General features: G+C 37.8%; 1 protein-coding gene across 2 annotated transcripts in view; it reads left to right on the top strand.

Annotated features, from left to right (window-relative positions):
- ARHGAP42 (Rho GTPase activating protein 42) overlaps positions 1 to 16665 on the top strand; it is a 292609-nt gene that overhangs the window by 71647 nt on the left and 204297 nt on the right. For both annotated transcript variants that reach the window (XM_032426433.1, XM_032426432.1), the window contains exon 2: positions 459 to 554. In XM_032426433.1, coding sequence (XP_032282324.1) covers positions 459 to 554 — 96 coding nt within the window. The remainder of the gene's footprint in view (positions 1 to 458; positions 555 to 16665) is intronic.

The raw sequence follows: 16665 nt of genomic DNA, 5'->3' as shown, positions 1-16665 counted from the left end.
CTTCCTTCCTTCCTTCCTTCCTTCCTTCCTTCCTTCCTTCCTTCCTTTTTCTTTTTCTTTCTTCCTTCCTTCCTTTCTTTCTTCCTTCCTTCCTTTTTCTTTCTTTCTTCCTTCCTTCCTTCCTCTCTTTCTTTCTTTCTTTCTTTCTAAATGCTCCATTTATGGGGAGTGAATGGTAGTTTTTTGATAAAGGCTTTGGGAATTGGTTTCCAGATAATACACAACTGGCACCAAAACTTTCTTAAACGGTAAATCCCTTGTGAGCAGAGCAGATCCATTTCCTAAAATATTTCTTTTAGTAGTCTTATTAAAATCTGCTTAAATTTGTCAAGCTGGTATTTTAAAAGCTTCTGGTAAATAAAGTATTAAAATTGAAGTTATAGAGTAATGCACGTGGAAAATCTCATATTCCATGGTACCTTCAACTTATGATTTTTTTTTTAACTTTTTAATTACAGATCTGTCTATGGCAGTACAGAAATTTTCCCAGTCACTGCAAGATTTCCAATTTGAATGTATTGGTGATGCCGAAACAGATGATGAAATTAGTATTGGTGAGTATTACTGTTCTTTAATATTCTACATAATTTTAAAAGTCCGACTTCAGATACTGATTTCACTGAAATCAAACAGATTCACATACCCAAATAATAAACATGTAAAATATTCTGATTTTGATAAAAGTATAAGGGTGATTTTTGGTTATTGTAGAGGAGCTATATTATAAATTGTCTAAAAATTGAACTCTGTTTTTTTTTCCATAAGGAAATTACTTATTAATCATTCTATAATTTAGCTCATCCCTTTAAGAAGAGTTGGATAACAATGTCTCTGCCTCAAAGTGAATCATTCATTCACATACATATTGGGCATTTACTATTAAATATACAAGGTACTGGTTTTCAGAATTATTTTACTTTTTAAAAATTTAATACTGATTTCTCTTTTAACATGAGTATTTGTTTATAAACGAAAAATTCAGTCATGATGTATTAAACCAGTGTTATTATAGGATATAAAATATTATTGAGGATCAGGAGACTTGAGCTCTGATCCAGCTTTGCTTCAGTAATTCAGCAGTCTGACCCTGGGGGCATGCCCCTTCCTGATTCAGATGGTTTTATTTCCCATAAAGCAAAGAGGTTGGGTTATGTGATCCCTGAAGTTTTATCTGTATCTGAATTTGTACTGTTTGAAGATCAGATTCATGTAGCATTCCTGTCCCCCACATTTTAACAGTTGCTACTTAACAGTTTGTAGACGGTGGGTCCATTTGTAGGCTGAATTAGAGACGCGTCACATCATCAGGAAGACTGTACACAGACGATGTACATTTTGGAGGATAATACTAAAGGTACTCATCTTCCAGGTATAAAAATAGCATATTACAAGTGTTTAGAACAGTGACTCTAGAGGTTTAATGTGTATACACACATTACATAACAGCTGGAGGTCTTATGAAATGCAGATTCTGATACAGAAGGTCTCCGGTGGAGTGTGCGATTCTGCATTTCCAACAGACTTTTGAAGGCCATGTTGACACTGCTGGTCCATGGACCACACTTGGAATAGTAAGGATTTATAATCCCTGATATGCCCCTCCACAATCACATTTCTCTTCTTCCTTTATCATCTCTTTTATAGTTTTGTCAGTTATATATGTATTCCTAAACAGTATATTTTTAATTTTGAAAACCTAAGTAGCAAGCCCAAACCTAGCTGTGAAAGGAAAGGGCAGTGTTATCCCCACCAAAGAAAGGCTCCAGGAAAAGATAAGCTGATTGAGTTTGATTCATTGTGTAGCTTTAGCTTGCTTACGTTCACAAAAGCTCCTTCTGGATAAATCACTGTCAGAATTCAGAGTTCAAGGTGGCAGTCTTTCCGAGGTGCTGTGCCAGGTGGTCACTTTATTTGGTTGCTCCTTTAGAAGTGTTAGTTACTCAGAGGAATGTAGAGGTAGCTGGTCTCTTGAAATCATAAATGACTCCTCCTCCCTCAGTGCTCTAATGAAAAGTACTGAGCCATGTAGAAAGAAGGATGAGGACTGCCTCATGGTCCTCCTCAGCATGACTTCTCTTTCTCTTTACAGGATGTATGAGAAAGGGCACCTTCAGTGATGATGCACCACTGGCACTTGAAACTATAGTTGTCATTTTTGTGTGCCACTTCTTGACATTTGTGTCATAAATGTCTAGCCCCCAGCAAAGGCCTTGTAACACACACCTGGCCAAAAAGCCTAGATAATATTACTAAAATACTAACACATTAGCGTTGTTATTTAGAAAAAAATAAAACCCACATACTTACATAAGAGCATTTATTTTCACTTATTCACTTAGTAATGTAATTGTAATTCCAAGAAGGTAGAGGCCAGAACTGTCCTTTTTTTTTTTTTTTTTTTTTACAGAGAGTGTACAGCAGTCTGGGTGGGGGAGGGCAGAGGAACAAGAGAATCTTTTTTTTTTTTTTTTTTAAAGATTTTATTTATTTATTTGAGAGATAGAGAGCACATGAGAGGGGGGAGGGTCAGAGGGAGAAGCAGACCCCCTGCCGAGCAGGGAGCCCGATGCGGGACTCGATCCCGGGACTCCAGGATCATGACCTGAGCCGAAGGCAGTCGCTTAACCAACTGAGCCACCCAGGCGCCCTGAGGAACAAGAGAATCTTAAGCAGGTTCCACACCCCAGCTGGAGCCCAACTTGGGGCTCGATCTCATGACCCTGTGAACATGACTTGGGCCAAAATTAAGAGTCGATCACTTAACCAAGCTACCCAGGCACCCCTGTCTTTTCTTTTTTTTAAATTTTATTATGTTATGTTAGTCACCATACAATACATCATTAGTTTTTGATGTGGTGATCCACGATCCATTGTTTGCGTATAACACCCAGTGCTCCATGCTCCTTAATACCCATCACTGGGCTAACCCATCCCCCCACCCCCCTCCCCTCTAAAACCCTGTTTGTTTCTCAGAGTCCATAGTCTCTCATGGCTCATCTCTCCCTCCAATTCCACCCCCCATTTTTCCCTTCCTTCTCCTAATGTCCTCCATGTTATTCCTTATGTTCCACAAATAAGTGAAACCATATGATAATTGACTTTCTCTGCTTGACTTATTTCACTTAGCATAATCTCCTCCAGTCCCATCCATGTTGATGTAAAAGTTGGGTATTCATCCTTTCTGATGGCTGAGTAAGATTCCATTGTATATATGGACCACATCTTCTTTATCCATTCATCTGTTGAAGGGCATCTCGGCTCTTTCCACAGTTTGGCTATTGCAGACAACCCTTGTCTTTTCTTTTTTAAAACCACTTTAGCTTTAGCACCTGACCTAGAGCCTGATTCATGGTACACCCTCAGTTAAATTGTTGAATAAATGATATAACTCTCCTTATAAATTTTAATTTTTTCACTTATCTGTATATTTTTCTAATAGAATTATATATATATATATATATAATTTGTATATATATGTGTATGTATACTTAATAAAAATATATACATATAATTTGTTTTCTTTTAAGGAGGATTATGGCAAATACTCTGGGTTTTCATAGATATTATGATTTTTAATAATTTCATGACTTAAAATATTTCATCAGGTTCAGATACATAAACTTAAGAAATAAAATCTATAGAACATTCAGGTTGATTCTAGTTGATCTTGTTAAAAAGTACAATAAACATATTTCTACATATTTCTCTTAATTTCCTTTAAAATTCTTACTTAAAATACCTTCTTAAAGTCATGTGTAACTGCAGAGGTAGGGTTTTTAAATATATGCTCTGTAGCCCTTCAGGTAGATGTTAGGTGATTTCCCCAGGTTGTGGTGAATTTGATCTTCAACACTGGTCTGCTTGTCACTTTCCACTTTGGCTAAATGGATGTTGTGTCTTTTGCAGATTAGATTTGAAAGGTGTGAATTGATCAGTAGGTGAAGGTTTATTGTAGGCAATGAATACTGGATTAAATTCTAGTGTTTTGAGGGCTTCGAGGAGTTAGATCAAAGGTTGGGGAGCAGAAGATGAATGCTATGTAAGGATAGATATAATGCTCCTTGATGCTTTTAAATCAGGAGACTTATGTAGCTCCTATTATGGGGAATCTGATTCAGACATTAAAACTTTATTAGGAAAACCTAACTTAGAGCAAAAAGTAGTGTAAAAAATTATTTCTGAAAAAAAAAAAGATGTAAAAATATAGATATGTTCCTATATCCTCACTGTCCAACACTTTTTAACCTTATACTGAGCCCTCAAATGCATTCTAAACATTTAAACATAACTATATAATAAAGAGGAGAAGGCTTAAATAACCATTTCTAACATGGAAGAATTACGAGGATATGGCAAGCTGTTGTTTCAAGGACAGTGACCTAGGAACGTATCCCTGAGACTGCTGGGTACTCTGGAGTGGATGCCGTGTGAGGAACTTTCCTACCTCCATCAAGTTTTCTTGTTTATTTTTGTCATCAGTTTTAATTCTACGTGGGAAGTACATAGTTTCAACTTTGTTTAAAATATCTTCTTGAAGCCCCAGTTTCAGCCTCTTTATTCCTCTGATTTAACCAAAGGGGAATGAAGTAGGGAAAGCTGTGACTTTAGCTTTGAGTATTAGCCACAGCACTCTCAGCTAGAGTAGTTTTGTGACTTACCAAAAATGGAACCATTAAAAATGATGACTTACAAAAACTCATCTTTTATAATCAAGCAATGTCAATGAAAAATAACTTGTAAAATCAAGACGTTTGCAGTCTTTTTGTATGTGAGTTGTGGTGGGAATGGGTGGGAAGGTGGTAGGGAGATGACTAAGATGTCTGCTTTCAATGTGTTTACAGTGGACTAGTGTGAAAAATAGATTTTGAGCAATGTAAGGAAAAGAAGGTTCTGTTTTCATATCAGTATAATTACCTAATTTGTGGAAGCTGTTCCAGGAGTTATATAGGTGAGTAGGCCTGTGTCTGGCCTATAAGCCAGTCCCACTCTTCATCTGTTCCCACCCTTTTGGCCTTGTGCACCGGTGGGTGGGTGGGTGGGGGGTTTGTTTTTTAGTGCTAGTCAAACATTGCTGGCTTGGAAGGAAGCAAAATGTAGTTAGTTGTCTGCGACTCAGTGTGGAATTTCTCCGGCTTAGAGAACGGGTCAATTGTTTCCAGAATTGAAGTCCCAAGCAGGACAGGGATACGTGCTCTCCCTTTAGCATCCTCCTTTCCATTCAAAAGAAGCAAGAAGTCATTACTCCTCCCTTTTCCAGGGATAAATGAACTGCATGTGAGCTTTTGCTAGCTCCCTTTTCTCTGCCTATTGCAGAGCTAGCCCAGTGGGAAGCAGCCTATTGAATGCATCCAACTTAACTTTTCACAGCTGCTCTAATTGCCCACTTTCTATACTTCTTTAGTTTTTGAACTGAGTAAAGACTTTGAGTTAGGAATAAGTCAGGAGTTTAGTAGCTGGACACTAGGGGCTTAGAAATTGGTGAGGGAGGGTACAGAGTGATTACCAACTGGTATAAGATTCAGTCCTCCTTAAATAATTATATGGGTAGACCAGATACAAAATGTACCATCATTTAACTATATTTACACAGTAAGTAATATGTATGTAAATGGAAAAAACAATGCCCATGTGCATCAGTTCTGGTGCATGTACATGGGTGGGAAGGATAACTTCCCAAGTCATGTGCCTAGCCTTAAAACCTTACCAGTAGGAAATAAAAGGCGATCTCTACAGAAAATAAATTAGTCTCCTTTTGAAAACACTGTTTACACTGGCTCATTCCAACAATAGAAGCTCACAGTTACTACTGTGAATCTACCTATGAGACAGGTTGTTTTGCTAGGTTAATTTAGCACCTGAGTATAGGATAATAAAAGACTAAATCTTCGTGGATCACTTCAGAGTTTATGTCCACACCAAGGTTGGGGCATGCAACTTTGTCTTGTTCCTGCATTTGGTGCCTATAAGTTGAAATCACTTTTAACCAGAGACTTAAAAGTCTAGATTAAAAATCAGACATTATTAGGCTGAGTTAGTGCCAATAAAAATGTTAGTCACTAATATGAGGCAGATCTTGTTCATTCTATGTAATCTTGGAAACCATTGGAAAGTCCAGTTGCAGTTGTGCATAAACAGCTTGGTTAGCAGTATTGTATGATGGCCTGTGGTAATTCTCAGGAAAGTCTTGGACAACATGAACCTTGCTCTCAAGAGATTAAACATTTACCAAGAAGGAGAGTCAGTTTGCTAGTAAATATTTTAGGTGGGGACTTCATTCCTTTAGACACACCTAAACAGAAAATTCCTGTGGTGGAGACAGACAACACACAACCGCTTGTCAACTAAGGTTATGGCTCCCAGCTCTGAGTCCAGAAATGAGGTCATCCATTAGGTAATTCAGATCAAAATATATTCATAATAATTGCTCAGATATTTCTGACATAGCTCATGTGTTTACTGTTTGGAATGCAGATATGCAGATATAGCAATAACAATGGTTAGTGCTTAATAGTTCTTAGAATAAAGACGTGTTACATCTTAAAAAAAACCTTTTATATGGATACGTACAAATTATATGTGTACAGATTGATGGATGGTAACTCACACTGAACCAAGTTTTGTGTACTCTGTTGTCTGTAGTATACTCTATGTTTTTTATTCTTTCCGGTACCTTCTTTAGGAGAACATGTCAAAAGGTGAGACTACAGGACACAAATTTAAAATAATGACTTTTCAAGTCACGGGGCCTTTATTGTGTCTTCCTAGCCAGCAGTGCTTTGCCCAGGTGCAAATATTTGTTGTTTGATTACCTCTCAGAAGTATGACATGGTGGTAAAGTGACTTACCTGTGAGCCTGAGTCACCGTGGTATATAGATAGGAGCCTGAGAGTGATCACTGATGCCTCTTCAGAGGGTGGGAAGTAGAAGAAATTCTTCGAAGGAGAGGTTGGAAAATTTCTTTCGTTTTCCTTGTTAGAGAAAGTACTATGGGGAAAATGCATACATCATTTGCCAAATAAATCCATCCACTTTGAGAATGCATCTGTTAGGTCCAGGGGAAAGGTACTATGTGATCCAGTTTTGCAAGTGATAAATAAGAATGTAGTCTAGTGTGGAAGGCATGGCACATGGTTTGCTTTGTGTGTTTCGCAGGGATTTCTATGTAGTATAAAAACACTTTGAGGTAATAACCTGTGTTTCAGGTTAAAAATAATAACTGGTGTGTTTATAAACCAGGAAATGCATTTAAATGATCATAAATGATTTTAGCTAAAAAAAGAACCAACTTAAACTAATAAAATTCAACTTTTAAAGTATTAAATTATGAAATGCTTCTCGAAAGATTTTCTTCAGAATTTGGTGATGAACTTTAAATACTCATCCATACAGATTATTACTAATATTTGAAGGTGGAGTGTGGCCATGAAACTCTTCTTGAGCATTGCTTAGGAAAAAATTTCCAAACCAGAGACAATATCATTACCAACCACAACTGAACTGTTCAAAAAGAGACCTGTGATTTTTACTAAATTCTAGGAAACAATTACCTTCTCATTTGCTGAATCAAAAGAGAACCTGTCACTTATTATAAACCCTCATTATAACCCACTTAAATGTGGTTATATAAATCAGGAAGTCCTCTATTAAAGTGGAACATTTCCAAATGCCTAAATTGTTTATACAAATAACATTTTCTTTTGAACTCTGTAGAGGAAGCATATTTTACTTTTTAATGGCTCTCAGTTGGACAATTGAATTATTGTTCTCCATTTTTTTTTTTAACCACCCTATTTTTGCACCCACACAGAAACCACCCACAATTAAGGATTGAAACAGCTGGGAAAGTTGCATATTTCAGGTGGAGTTCCTGTCTTTAAAAAAAAAAAAAATCCCACTTGAGAGAGGTTTTTATCATATTAGCTCTGTGTTTTAAAGTATGTAATTTGATTTAATTTGAAATTGAAAGGCTTAGATTTTTATTTTTATTTATTTTTATTTTTTTATTTTATTTTATTTATTTATTTTTCAGAGAGAGAGAGGGAGAGAGAGAGAGCAAGCACGCACAAGCACGGGGTGGGGGGTCAGCAGGCAGAGGGAGAAGCAGGCTCCCTGCTGAGCAAGGAGCCTGATGCAAGGAGCCTGATGCGGGACTCTACCCCAGGACCCTGAGATCATGACCTGAGCTGAAGGCAGACTCTTAACCGACTGAGCTACCCAGGTATCCCAAAAGGCTTAGATTTTTAAGTTTCAGGCTCTGAAAAGCAACCTGAAGCTTATGTCACAAGTCACATGTCTCAAAGAAAAAAAAAAATTGTCTTAACTTACTGATCTTTATTAATCCCCTGAAACCCCTTTTCTTTCTTTAGTGATCTGCTTAATAAAAAGTAGTTTAGTATGTTACATAGAGAACTTTATTATCAACTCCAGCAAATTTTATGCTCTTGGAGGTTAGAAAGTTTTACTCATATTTCTATTCCTGTATAGTACTAGTAATTAAATGCTTTATTTGTAGCAGAGGCTTAGTAAATATTTGTTACATGAATAGTCCCCCTGCAAGACCTAGTTATAGAAACGAATCATTGTAAGGTACATAAATAGAATTTTAGAGTCATATATTAAATAAAATATATATATATATATATATATATATATTTGGATATGTCTAGTATAATTCTTTTCAATATAATAAACTAAATTTTATGCAAACACATACACACACCTAACTTTCACATGTACTTGAGAATCATTTAGAACAAATTTCTTAGTATTTCTAAATATTTCAAGCCAGAGCTAAAGATTTTTGTATTCTTTAGTTTCATTATTGTTTGTTGACTGTTAGGTTACACTTGCCAATCCCTGGGAACCTGGTGGTGAAGCTAGCTACTAGCTCTTGCCCTCTTGGAGTGCACTGACTTAGAGGCTAAGATGGCAGCAATATACTCCTTTTAGGACAACATAACTTAAAGAAGGCTGATTTCAAGGTGAGTGGATAGAGAGGGAAAAAACTTTTATCTATGGTTAGTTACTTAGGATAGCTTAAATCTCAACAAAATGGCTAGACAGTGAAATAAATGCTGTAGCCCTATATAATTTGGGATGCAGGAATATGTAGTTTAGCCTCATTATTCACAAATTCTGTATTTGTGAATATGCCTACTCTACAGTATTTTGGTATCCCTGAAGTCAGTAGTCCCGGCGCTTTTGTGTTTATGCATAGAGGCGGAAAAGTTGAGACGCCTGACTCGAGCATCTACCATATAAAGTGAGGTGCAGTGAGGCGCCATGACTAGTTGACAACTAACAGGGTGTTTTTTGGTCTTCTATAAGAGCGATAGTCCAAATTGTGTTGAATAAAATTTACTGAGTAAATTTTAAAGATTTTATTGGCTTTATTAAGCAATCCACGAATCAGGCAGCACCCAATCTAGCAGTAGAAAGGAGTTCTGAAGAGCTGTAGGAGGCAAGAGATTTTTAGACCAAAGTGAACAAGAACAAGGAAATTATACTGGGAGTTTGGTGATTGGCTAAAGCAGGGTTACTTTCCTTATATGGAGCCAAGGGAAGTTTTGGAATTGGGTTAGGTAACTTGTGCTGAGCAAGCAAGCAGTGTTTGGTTGACTTAGGCCTTGTTCTGGGAGAGCAAGGATAGAAACTTAAGGTTTGGGGGGTTTAGCATGAGTGACTCCATTGGGCCTAACCTGGTTACTTTAACAAGTAAAAGGACCAGAGATTAGAGTCAGGAACTTGCTTTTGTACCTTTCTTCCACTATTTTTAACCTGCCTATGCCTGTATTTCCTACCAGTAAAACTCATTTATTATCTAAGTACCCAAGTGCCAACTAGGTCTAAGGCGCTTTCAGTGGCTTAAGTAATTTATATTTTCATTGGGTGACCAACATTAAATAACCAACCACAGTTAAGCTATAATTGTGTTGAATGCTATAAAAGTAAAGTATATTATGCTAAGAGATCATACATACTCAAGATAGACCAGGTCCAATTGGGTGGGTGGGAAGATGGAGGAAGGCCACTCTGAAGAAGTGATGTTTAAATTAGTCATGGAGAAATGGTAGGCGAAGGGGGAGTAGGGAGCAGATTCCGGATCTAAGGAAGGGGTGAATAAAGACCTTGAGAGCAAAGGAGATACCCAAGAGGAAAATGGCATGTGTGAAGGTTGTGGGCAGGTAGAGAAGACTTACTAAGCCCTGTTAGGGATATGGAATTTTAACCTAAAGGTAATGAAAAGCATTGCAGGGTGTTAATCAGAGAAATGATGTTATATTTACATTTTAAAAAGGTTAATTTGACTGCCTTATGGAAAATTTAAGAAGGCTGCCCCAGATGAGCTTTTTAAAAAATGTTTTTAAAAAGCCATATCTCGGGGCTTGTGCCCAGGAGAAAACGGGTCATGGGTAGCCTGACTTTAATAATGTAACTTATGGATATGATACCTATTTTTTTTTATTACATTTGCATTGACCCACAGAACCACACTTAGAATACATCTCTTTTATTTTCTGTATGAATAGAATGGTCTTAGTAAAATTGGAGTCATATGGTTTGCTTGTAATTGCAAGCCTGAATCATGACATACCCATGATGAATTTTTTTCATAATTTTTTGCATAATAACAGAAATATGTTTTATTGCCTGTTGGTAAACATCAGGTACCATAAAGGTAAGTGGTGTCCTGTGTGGGTATTAGGTGCATAGTTTATAGTTTTGTTAGTAATTTCCTAGTTTACTTACTGGAGTTTATCTGCTCATGTTGAATATAGTCTGCTTTGAAAACAGCTTTTGAAGATAACATTTTATCTCAGTTGCTTTATGTCTTTCTGTCCAGAAGCTGCATTTCTTTAGTACTGGGATGATTCTCATACCTTCTTCATGTATGTGTGGAGGTGGGAAGGTAGGGAGTTGTACTGGCTATTGTTTTTGTTTGTTTAAATTATCAGAAAGTGTTACGTCTGACTTAGAAATGTTGGCTTGGTTTCTTAGAATCCCAAGTTTAATATGTTAGAGTAGAAAGAGACCTTGGAGAACATGGGAGCTAGCTAACTCTATCATTTTGCTTTAGACACAGGGAAATGATTTGCTAAAGTCACACCAGTATTAGAACCTTGATTGCCTGGCTCCTAGGTCAGGAAGTTTTACTCTTGAGTTTACTTGTTCGTTCGTTCATTCATTGATTCATTGATTCATTCATTGATTCATTCATTCAGTAAAGCCTTATCAAGCACATATGATTTGTCAGACACTGTTTGAGTGCTAAAGACACATCATTGTGCAAAACAGAAAAATAATCCCCACCCTCATGGGGATTTGTCAGAGGAGTTAGGTGATAAGATGTATAATTAAGTTCATTGTATATGAAGTTAGACTGATAAGTGCCATAGAGATAAAAAAAAGGATATTATCTAAAAATTTTCTTAAGTAATTTTAAAGCAGAGAGAGCTAATTTTAAGATAGTGGTATCACTGCAAACTGCTTATAAAATGAATCTGTTTTATTTTCCTTTCCCTGTGTAATCAATCAAAATTTACATGACCATGAAAACACTGACCCATTTCTAGATTTGAAACCTTGGTACAAAAGTCATAAAGTAAATACTTCTGAGCCATGCTAGCCGTAAGCACTTGATTTTTTTCTGAAGCATTTAGAATGTAAAAGCATTTCTCCAGTACATCCTTTTGTGCTAGACCATTGGACTTCTTCCCTTGCTTGGGCGTATTTAGTCTGTGTACTTAAATGTTCATTGTCTTGATATATTCAGTCTTGAAGAAAACGAAGGGGTAACGTCCTTTTAACTGTAGTACAAGGATTGAAAGCCAGAGAATATCTTAGAGGGCTTTGCCGTATAGTCTAAAGTTTCATTTGCATGTTCTCAAGAGACACATAAGGCTTTGATTGAAGTTACCCTTTAGGAGGTTTATTCTGGCATCTGTGTATGTGATGAATTATAGCATGGAAGTATTTGCCAGACTAAGTCAAAGATTGCCTTCCTCAGCAAATCTTTTATGGACCAAGAGAGAACATTTCTAAATGTGAATGAAAAAATAAAAGTACAGTTTCAGTTTTGACGTAAAATGTTTGGACCAGAAAGGCAATAGTTCCAAAAATCTGTGTTTGAAATAAGTGAGTTAGGAGGCAGGACATGGACACCCAGAGATTATTGGAAAGCTCATTGGCAAATGGCCAGGACAAACATGTGAACACTAAAGAGAGGTTTGGTGGTTGAGGGGAAGAAACAGAGTATAGAGGGAGAAGTTAGAAAGCAAGAAAAGAGTTGGATAATAGGCCTAAAAAAAAGGTTTGCCTTATGTACTAGTCTAGGAATATGTGGCTGGACAAGAAGGCTAATTCTGAGTGATTTCTCTGACATAGATAGAATTCAGAATAGTTGCTGAGTCATGATTCAAAGTGCTATGGAGAGAAGAGCTTTCAGGTCATGCTTTATTCTTGGGACTCAAAGATAATGTCTTATTTCCTCCATAACCACGAGGGCCAAGAGTACTGCTGCCATTGAAAATACCGATAAGCTTCAAGGAGGAAATAGAGATAATTTTTACAAATCTTATTAAAATGTATACTGTTTTCTATTTAAATATAGTTTTAACTCTTAATTCCTCATGCAAAGCATGCATTCTTCCCCTGCCCACCTTCCGCTAAAGCCAGTAGCTGCCAGACTGCCTGTTACCAGCATCAGCTATGGGAAGCCTTAAAAATTTGGTTCCTGGGCTCTACCCCAGGCCTGAATGAAGGTGGAATCTCCTGGGATGAAACCTTAGGTGCCTTTAATTTTATGGAGGTTCTTGGTGTCTGATACTAGCCTGTGGAAAACCACCACTCTCAACAATAGACTCGTGTTAATACTGAGGGGGACTCAACTGGAGAAGGTACTGAAACAGGGAAAAGTCTATTTCAGAGTTTGTGCTTTATGGATCACCAAAGATCTCTGATGCCCAGCATTTTCCCAATGGGACCATTAAGCAGCAGAGATGAAGTGGTATCTTTCTATGGGAATGGAAGAAGAAGGGTAGAGGAGAGAGATCAGCAGTATTTGGTGACTGGATGTATGGAAGGGAGGACTGAAGTTAATCCATCACTTGAGTTACTAGCAGAATGGTGTTATGGGCCCATTTATGTGTTTATATGTGGCAGTACCTTAGTGTGGAGTGAAATTATGAGTCAACTTTTGACATAAGTTTTGAGATGCAGACAAGACTCTCTAGTAGAAATTCTTGGGAGGTAACTGGATTTGCTCAGTTTCATGAGCTTGGGGGTGTAGGACCATGCCTAAAGTAATGGGGAAAGTAGATACATTTCATGTGATTCATGGGGGTTCAAAGTTTCACTCTGCAAATCCTTAGCTCTATGATCTTGGATATTATTTAACCTCTGTATTTCAGTTTCATTATTTGAAGAACAGAATGGTGAGAGATTTCGGTGTTTTACTTGTGACCACCTTGTGGGGTATTGAGGATTAAAGAGTGTGTGCAGTGCTGGTGCAAGTGTCAAATAAATCTCTTCCTCCCCCAACCCCTCATATCTCCCTGCTGTTCCTCCTTTACAAGGATAGGAGTACATGGGAGTAACTTCTTAGACTTGGGAGGAGGAGAAGTAGCTGTGCGGAGAGAAGAGTGATGATGGAAAGGACAGAAATGTAGCTAGAGATGGGGAAGGGGAAGGTTAGAAGCTTCATGGGGAGTTGTTAGCTTTTGGGAAAAAGAGGGCCCCTTTTCTGAGACAGGCAAGTTGAAGAGAATGAATAAATACAGTGTTAATCAGAGGGTCTTGAACTTCTCTGAGAAGCAGGAGGCTAGGCCATCTGGTACCAGTGAGTGAGGGGAAGCTGGGGCTGGGTTCTTGAGAAAGAAAATTCTTTTTAGATAGCCACTGTGGGAAATAGGATTAGAAGTAAACTAGAGTTGAATAAAGGAATTGCCAGAAACCAAAAGCAAAGGGGTTAGATAGCTTGAACTCTTAGTGTCCTTGTGGGTGTGTGAATTACTGCAGAGAGAAGGTCACTGGAGGTCAAGAGGTTGTGGAAAAGAGAAACTGGATGTTGGACAAGGAAGCGGATGTTGAAGGTCCAGTAGGGTGGTGGCAGGAGGATTGGGTGCAGAGGAGGAGTATGAATGGGGTGCCTTTGTGGAATGTGAAGGAGTGCTGGGAGGTGGTAAGGATTGGCGGGTTTGGTGTAAGCGGCTGTCAGCAACAAATTACTGATTGTTTCCTTTAAGGCAGGATATTTGGGGCCTGATTACCCCTTGAGCACAAACAGCTCTGGGACTGTTTGCTTTTAAAGATGAAAAGCCTGTTCTTTGCTATAATGTAGCAGGGTAGTAAGCTGGCATTACCTTCCCTGTCTCCCTCCTTCCTGCTCTCTCCCCCTCCTTTGGCAATAGTGGTTTGATGGAGTAGAAGAGACTTTGGAATGAAATAATCAAAATTAAATACCTGCTTCTCCGCTTAACTAGCTTTGAGATCATGGGGAAGGTTACTCCAGGTGATTGATACTCTTTTTCTCATCACCTCATACCATTATGTGAATTAAATGAGATAGTATGTGTGACATCTCTGCCTCTTGGTAGAGGTGCTCCAAAGTCTGAGTGATCTACATACTGGGGGTCTACGTTTCTGGATTGGAGGTTGTTTTGGCTTTGGGAAACAGGTCAAATGACACTAAAATAAAACAAGGCAACATTAGATCTTTAAGAAAAAGAGGGGGGCGGCTGGGTGGCTCAGTCAGTTAAGTGTCCAATTCTTGATTTCAGCTCAGGTCACAATCTCAGGATCATGAGATCAAGCCCCTCGTCCAGCTCCACACTTAGCAGGGAGTCTGCTGGAGACTCTCTACCTCTCCCCCTCCCGCTCCCTTAGCTCACGCAGGCTCTCTCTCTCAAATGCATAAAAACCAACAAAACAAGACAACATCAGAATAGCACAGGTTTTCTAAAATGTATGCTTCAAAAGAAAACAAAAATATGTGACTTGGAGACTGTATTATGCACAATAATACTTACTATATTAACATACATTCCCAAGAGTGAAAGATTTTTGATTCAGAAGAAATTCATTTGAAGTAACGAGATGGTGTGAAATCTTCAAAGAAACCAGCTAGAATGAAGTTTTGAAATTGTGTGAAATTGAAAGGCTGTCTTTCTATATTTGTATGTATTCATTTGGCAAAATTTGACCTTAATATTATATAACATATATGCCCTGCATGTATGCATATGAGTATACTAGAACTCTCAAACTACTTTGTAGTTCAGCAGTTTCAAAGCAGTTATTACTACAAGGCCCTATCTCCATTCAGAAACAATCTGGGGAGGAAAAACCATTAGATAGTGTAGAATTACTTCTGTGCCTCCATTGTGACTTTTCAACTTGGAGTCCTAGTTTTCCTCAGTTGCAATAGGTAATCCTAACAATCTGCAGTGGTTGTCATAGCTCTCTTTTACAGGTGAAACCCCTGGAAAGAAGGGGTACACTCTTCTTTGAGTCCCGTTATGCCAGTGAGGATAAGAGAAACCAGAGTGAAAATCACCTTAGACCAGAAAAGAGTGAAAGATTGACAGTCTTGCCACAAGTTCTGAATCTCAGCCCAAATGTGCAGTGGCGGGCAATGTTGAAGCCATGTTCATAGAGTCAGTGCCTGAAGACATATGGAATGTTGGAACCCAGGGAGGGAGGGAGGCGTGAAGAACAGGAGTTGGGAATTTAAAAGGAGACTAGATTACTGGCCATAACTCTAACAGAGAGTCTGGGTAGTATAGTTAGAGGATAAATAGGAGCAAATGAAAGTAGAAAGAAATGGCTGGATATTGTGAATTCCAAAGTGAGGATTCTGTCCCTTTGTCTTGTGTAGTCAGGATTGGCATCTCTGTACTGGGTGGAACAAACATGGCACAGTTGATAGCAATGGACAAGTGATGAAGCAGAGATGTGGCAGTTTTTAACTCTATTCAGAATACATGGGCAACTTAACAAAAGTTTAATTTTATGACTTCATTTGTAGGCTATGCATTTCTTATTGTTCTTTAATGCTTAATTAGCAAACTATGCTATAACATCAAATACATTTTTATTACTAAAATAATATCTAATATGTTCTAACCTGGTACATCTCATATTTGCTGAAACCTAACACACCTCCATGCAATGCTATACAGGGATGCACTGGTAGGATATGAAAGAATAATTTTTTTCTCTTTTTCTTTCCTTTTCTTTGAATTCAATTAATTAACATACAGTGTATTATTAGTTTCAGAGGTAGAATTCAGTGATTCATCAGTCTTTTATAATACCCAATTCTCATTACATCACGTGCCCTCTTTAATGTCCATCACCCAGTTACCCCATCCCCCCCCCAGCAACCCTCAGTTTGTTTCCTATGATTAAGAGTCTCTTATGGTTTGTCTCCCTCTCTGATTTTGTCTTGTTTTATTTTCCCTCCCTCCCACTATGCTCCTCTGTTATGTTTCTTAAATTCCATATATGAATGAAATCATATGATAATTGTTTTTCTCTGATGGCCTTATTTCGCTTAGCATAATACCCTCTAGTTCCATCCATGTGTCGTTACAAATGGCAAGAATTCATTTTTTTTGAATGGCTGAAATTAACAAGTCAGGAAAGAAGAATTTAAATACAAGTTTA

This window comes from Phoca vitulina, unplaced genomic scaffold (genome assembly GCF_004348235.1).
Source record: "Phoca vitulina isolate PV1807 unplaced genomic scaffold, GSC_HSeal_1.0 scaffold34, whole genome shotgun sequence".
Taxonomy (NCBI): Eukaryota; Metazoa; Chordata; class Mammalia; order Carnivora; family Phocidae; genus Phoca; species Phoca vitulina.
This window is presented reverse-complemented; position numbering and strand designations above follow the sequence as displayed.